Here is a 7,025-nt window from a genome sequence, read left to right on the forward strand (position 1 = left end):
ATACATATATATATATATATATATATATATATATATATATATATATATATATATATATATATATATATATTTATTTATTTATTTATTTATCTATACAAGAAGGAGAGGTACATAGATCAAGAATTTAGTGTGTAAATGTTTATGAGAAGTATGGAAATAAGGGGAAAAAAAAATTGTATGTCTGGACTGAAAAAGTTGCGTCTGAATCGACGAGGAGCAGTTGAGGAGAATGTTGCAATGTCTAATATAGACAATAGGCTATTAAGAGCGATTAAGAGTTTTTTGTAGGACTCGAAATGTGTTCGAGAGTTTTTAAACAAGAGAGTGACTAGTTTGACGTTAAATGTTATGCTGTCGTGGTTGTTAAAAATCTTTGTGGATTGATGACAGAAAACGTCATACGAAGTACACTGTTAAAAATTTGCATTAAAAATACGGTCAATGTCTAGCAACATTTATTCCAGGTTTTTTTTAGCTTTTTAAAAACGAATGTATTGGCGTAGAGGAGTGATACTATGGTCACCACCCCCGTAAAAGATAATAATAAAGTAAGATAAAATTACGGTCGCCTGTATTTTACTGAAATATGGCTGAGAACAGTATATTTTTAAGGAGAATTTCTGATTGAAATTACTGTTTTTTTTTAAACAGTGTATAGTAGGTATAGTTTCAAAGTATTTGAATAAGAAAATGGAATGTGAATGCATTGGGAAATGCCGAGTAATTTCTGATGAAACTTTGCAGATTGGTGACAGTAAAGAGAAACTGTAAAATCTAGTAAAAGAGTTTGATAGTATTTACAAGTGGAGAAATTTGAGAGTAATTATGAACTGATATGGAAACGAGAGAAATGGAGCATTGAATCATAGTATAGATAATGGAAGAAAGGAAGTTGGTGAGTCATATGAATAACTTTTATCAAATATAATTAGATGATAGAAGGTAGTCACATAACCTCTTAAGTAGAAAAAGTAGCTAAATGTATGGAAAAGATTGTGAAGAGACTGTAATTATCAGTGAAAGATAAAGTATAAAAAAAAAATGCATTTTTGAATGAGTTACCAATGTAGAAAGAATGGATGACGATAGGTTAGTGAAACGTATATAATTCAGAGAATAATTATGAATAGCGTAGTGTGTTTGACACGCCTTTGATGAGCTTTCTGTGTATTACTGCAAAGAGATTTCAACAACAACACTGCACTTAAATTACGGTACCGGTTATTTTATTGGTATTTTCTCTTTTTCTCGAGACACACCTTCGGGGAAACGTCATGATGTTAAATATATACAGTACGGGTGTCACTAACTAGTACAGCTTTGATGATCTTTTGCAGAAGGACACTCCGAAATCTTTAGGAGATTGTCAGGAGAAGGAGGAGGAGGAGGAGGAGGAGGAGGTCCTTAGAGGCAAGCCTTCGAGCAGGACCACACTGGCACGTACGTTATGCAGGATTTGATTCAATGTCGCAACTCCCTATGAGTAACTTTCCCGAACAATGGCACTTTTCTGGACATGTGAACTGACGTGATTCAATGCCTCAAGATCAGGCCTTTCGTGAGTTTATATGTATTTCATGTTTTCAACATTGAGCAATTACAACGGTCCTAAAGGAGAACATTGTCTGTGATTGGCACACCATGAGACTGGAGAGCTTTAGCAGAACCTATAAAAAGACTCGATTTACGAGGAAGGTTTGATAGTTGAGATTTGGCATCAAAATGGTGAGCACTGGGAGGCCCGTTCGGTTGTGTTGACGAGATTCGGCATTCTGAGTGTGATAGTTTATGTTGTGCAATTTAGTGTGCATGCGAAATTACATGTCTTGATGTGTGTGTATATATATATATATATATATATATATATATATATATATATATATATATATATATATATATATATTTACATATTGTATATACATATATATATATATACACATATATATACATATATATATATATATATATATATATATATATATATATATATATATATATATATATATATATGTGTGTGTGTGTGTGTGTGTACAGTATTTATACATATATATATATGTACAGTATTTATACATATATATATATATATATATATATATATATATATATATATATATATATATATATACATTATGAATTGCGTATGTACAGTATATCTACAGTATATACATGTTTATATATACATATAAATATATATTTATATATATAATGTATGTGTGTATGCATTTATGCATTTATATACAGCATATGAATATATATACATGTCTATAAAATTATTCATATCTAATTGCATATATATATGATAATTTATCCCATTTACGCGTGATTTTCATCTATTCATTTAAGCCGTAAATCCCACTTGACATCGAATTCACCCTGCCTAGGGAGCAGAGACCCAAGGGGAATTTATTTTGGGATAATAGCTCCTGGTCGGCCAAGGATTCGAACCCTGACCAAGTCAAAACTGAGGTTAGAGTAACTCCGTATTTATCACAAGACCTCAAAGGAACAAAGGGAGATTGTGGTCTCGTGGTAAAAACGAAGTTACTGTAACTTCAGTTTCGACTTGGTCAGGGTTCGAATTTTTGACCGAACAGAAGCTACCTATTATTATGAAGTTAATTCCCCCTTGGGTCTCTGATCCCGAGGCAGGGTGAATTCGATATCAGGATGGTTTTCTAACTTTAATACATACACTCATACACGCACATATATATATCTATATATCTATCTATCTATATCTATATCTATATATATATATATATAGATAGATAGATAGACAAATAAATAGATAGATAAGTATTGTATATATATATATATATATATATATATATATATATATATATATATATATATATATATATATATATATATATATATATATATATATATATATGTATGTATATATATATATATATATATATATATATATATATATATATATATATATATATATATATATATATATATATATATATGTATGTATATATATATATATATATATATATATATATATATATATATATATATATATATATATATATATATACCAGCACGTTTTTACTTATTTTTCATACTTATTGCTGTAATTTGTTACTTTGTTACCTTATCTCCACAAACATGGTTCCCCTTTTTACTGAATCTGCTGTTCTCAACATAACTTTAGCTAAATTTGCTGCCTCTAACTTTTGTCCTAAGGTTTTTTTTCCTTTCAACCACTCTTCTTTCTCCTCCTTGAGGTATCTTCCTCCTGTCTATATTCTCTTTTATTCGGGATTATGCCAGTAATCCAGCGTTCTTTAGTTCTTCTCTCTTCTCTTATTGGGACCAGATTTCAGTAAGCTTTCCTTTCATCTCAGAATAATTTTCTGGAAATATCTGAATGGCAATGATGTTGCCGAGACAAGTGTAACGTTTAGAGAGTTACCATCAGCATCTGCATCATTGCATCCTTCTTTATTCTATTCAATGCAAATCTAATCAAATGTCTCACTTCCATCAACATTCAACAAGTTCCAGTTCCTTCAGATTTTTTTTTTTTTCAAAGTAAACACATATTTCAAATTCCTAACTTAAATCTACATCCATTTAGCAAATCTCCTTTGCATAAAGATGCTTCAGTTTGTGGTTTTCGTGATTAAAAAGCATCAAATCAATTTGCTTGACCTATGACCTTGCCATTACTTTGCATCTTGATCCTCCTCTCCTTAACAATGTTGGTTCTCTTTCTTTACTCTGTCTGCAATATGTCGGCCACAGTTCCACTGATTTTGATGACTTTACTCTTCGGTAACTTTTTCCAATTATTATTATTATTATTATTATTATTATTATTATTATTATTATTATTATTATTATTATTATTATTATTATTATTATTATTATTATTACTATTGTTATTATCATTATTATTATTATTAAATGCTAGCCTACAACCCTAGTTGGAAAACCAGGATGCTATAAGCCCAGGGGCTCTAACAAGGAAAATAGCCCCATAAGGAAAGGAAACAAGAAAAAATATGTTATTTTAAGAACAGTAATATTGAAATAAATGTCTTATATAAACAATAAAAAATTTAACAAAACAAGAGTAAGAGAAATAAGATAGAATAGTGTGACCGAGTGTACCCTCAAGCAAGATTATTTTGTTTTTAAAATTCTTGAAACATTACATCTTTTAAGAGGCCCTATATGTATAACCACCATAATTTTTAATTTCCAAGTAAAGTCTAGCGGATCAAAAGCTCTGCTATTGGTAGGGAAATTTGTTTACAAAAATGGCGGAGATTATCACTCCATACAAATGCTTAAGATTAATTCTGTTTGAAGCAATTTCTCCGACTAAAATTAACTCATGTGTTCCTACAGTATAATGACATCCTCTAATGTCTGGTCTTAACTGCATCTATAAATTTCATTTATTGAAATTTTAATCATTTAACTTCGATAATTCATTGTGCTGATTAGAATTTAGCTATTTCATAGTCGATTCTAGATCCCTTCGTTAGTAAATGCACATATAATCCTTTTTTCATATAACCCCTATATTGTACAAATATAGCTAAACTTAGTATTTCCTTAAGTATCAGTTTCTTAACTAATTTCATTCGTTAACAGTAATTCCTAACTCTATCTTTTAAACCTGTTCTGTATTTTTTTTTTATTTCAGATGATGCGATTTATTTTCCCACTACTCTTTTTGGCATCTTGTGTCCATCCCGAAAAAGCTACTGGAGGAAAGTTCACAGGACCTGGAACAATTAATAGAGGAGGCCATAAATCAGTGCATGGTGGTGAAAATGGTTTTGATCCCAAAGGAGGTCATAACTTGGCCAAAGAGCATGGTGGTGGTCATGGATCGCCGCATGGATCAATTCATGGCTCTATACAAAATGTAGGACATAAACCACAACATGGAGGAGGTCATGGATTAGCCCATGTTGGAGGGCATGGCCCAGTACATGGGGTAGAGCAAGGAATTCATAGATTTGACCTTGGAAGTGCTCATAAAGAGTCTGATTTCTCCAGTGGATTTGGAATTGGTCACTTAGGAGGTCCCGGCATAGGTCATGATACCGGTCACGGAGCTAGTCACAGTGGCAGTCACATCATAGATCCCCCAGGGCACGGTGGAAAGGCAAAGTTTGGTCATGGAGGTCCAGGGAAAGGTAAAATTGAAAGTACCGTTCACGGTGCTTCTTCCTTTGGAGGACATAAAGGGTTTGCCCATGGAAACCCAAGCGGTGCCCACGGAAAAACTCATGGTGGTGTTTCACATGATGGGCATGGAGATGGACATGCTGCTCCCCACAGTGGACATGGTGGATTCGTTGGACATTCTGGAGGCCATGGAAGCTCTAGTAGTCAGGCACATGGTCATGGAGGTTTTGGAAGCCAAAGTTTTAGCCATGGAGGACACGGTGCTGCTGCCCATGGGGCACCATTTGGACATGGAGGAGAACATGGAGGATTCAGTGGACACAAGGAACATGCTGGATTTAGTGATCATGAAGGACACGCAGTTCATGGAGATCATGGGAATTTTGATGGTCATGGAAGCCATGCTTCCCTGCCTCATGGAGGTGGCCATGGAAGTGAACATGGAGGTGGTCATGGAGGAGGACATGATGGAGGTTTTCATGGTGTAACTCATGGAGGGCATGGTAGCCATGGGGGCTCTGGTCATGGTGGGCATGCAGTTTCTTCTGGTATCCATGGAGGATTTGATGATCATGGTGGTCATGGAAACTTTAAGAAGCATGATGGCTTCGATGGACACGGAGGGTCGGTTCATGGTGGACATGGAGGATCGCTTCATGGTGGACATGGAGGACCACTTCATGGTGGACATGGAGGATCAGTTCATGGTGGACACGGTGGATCGGTTCATGGTGGACATGGAGGATCAATTCATGGTGGACACGGAGGATCGGTTCATGGTGGACATGGAGCTACTATTTTCCGAGGACACGATGGAAACAAAGCATCAGTTCATGGAAGTGGACATGGAGGATTTGGAGGTGGAGGAAAATTCTCGGATCATGGCAGTGGGGATGGAGGAAAACTAGCTGTGCATGAGAATTCCCCAGGAACCGGATACCTTCCTCCTAGTCCTTCGGAGGAACATGGTGAAGCCAATTACGAGGTTACTTTTATCCTTGGTTCCACAGGAGACGAAGAGGACCATATTAAGTTTACCTGATATCCTTTGAGACGTTGATATTCACTGAAGAATTACTATATTATGTGGGCTTTTTTTATGTTTTTAGTCCTTATATTTTTTTTCCTCTTCATGCTTCATCCCAGATAACAACAAAATTCTCTGATCAGGACTTAATAGAAAGTTGATCCTTATATATAAATAGATTTTCCGTTCTAATATCTTAAACATATTTGCTGTTCCCTCTCCACTTGCAGGAAGAAAAACATACTCGCTTTTATCCCTTTAGGTTTGTTAAAAAATCTTATTTAATAAGATATTTAACAATCATAGGATATCGAAAGTAATGTTGTATATACTAAAATGTCTAATTATTACCGCTTACCTAATACAGAAACCAGCCGAAAAAAAAATCTTATTCTGTAAATATATATTTTGAAATCTGAATATTTTGTTTTTATATAGGAATCTATATTATGTTCTAAACATGGAAAAGTGTTTTTTGTGCTACACACTGGGTTATAGAGCCATGTGTTTAGCGCTCAGAATGTGCAGAGGACTCTTTAAATGTAAAATAAAAAAGCTTTATAGATGTTTGACGTTCTTTTTATTTCGTATTCCCTTCCAACTAACAGACGTTGGAAGAACCTTCTAGTCAAAATTTTAAACACTGCCGGGAATATGTGCTAATTAAATTGTGCTAAAATTGTGTTCTAAGTAAAGAAAGGCATTTTATAACTTTGATAGAGCAGTGATGAAAAAAAGCTTATAGAACTGGCGTTCAGGAACATTTATGCATCGGTAAGGTTCTCTCAAAATAAAAATAAAAAACATTGCCTGTCCGTCCTACCCAGTATCCATTTTGATC

The 7,025-nt window shown here is 33.9% G+C and overlaps 1 protein-coding gene across 1 annotated transcript; it reads left to right on the top strand.

The window, feature by feature from the left end:
- The first annotated feature begins 877 nt into the window (after positions 1-877).
- Positions 878-6,754, top strand: LOC137655237 (loricrin-like). The gene is made up of 4 exons (XM_068389121.1): positions 878-895; positions 1,338-1,440; positions 3,237-3,334; positions 4,667-6,754. The coding sequence occupies exons 1-4, from the start codon at positions 878-880 to the stop codon at positions 6,197-6,199; spliced, it is 1,752 nt and encodes a 583-aa protein (XP_068245222.1). The 3' UTR covers positions 6,200-6,754.
- Positions 6,755-7,025: the final 271 nt, after the last annotated feature.

Source organism: Palaemon carinicauda, chromosome 16 (genome assembly GCF_036898095.1).
Source record: "Palaemon carinicauda isolate YSFRI2023 chromosome 16, ASM3689809v2, whole genome shotgun sequence".
In the NCBI taxonomy this organism is placed as follows: domain Eukaryota; kingdom Metazoa; phylum Arthropoda; class Malacostraca; order Decapoda; family Palaemonidae; genus Palaemon; species Palaemon carinicauda.

What these genes read in the sequence shown, in the direction of transcription:
- LOC137655237 (XM_068389121.1), top strand. An exon ending in GAGCAGGACCACACTGGCAC is followed by an intron (nt 1,441 to 3,236) that starts GTACGTTATGCA and finishes CTCCTCCTTGAG; the next exon opens with GTATCTTCCTCCTGTCTATA. An exon ending in CTTATTGGGACCAGATTTCA is followed by an intron (nt 3,335 to 4,666) that starts GTAAGCTTTCCT and finishes TTTTTATTTCAG; the next exon opens with ATGATGCGATTTATTTTCCC.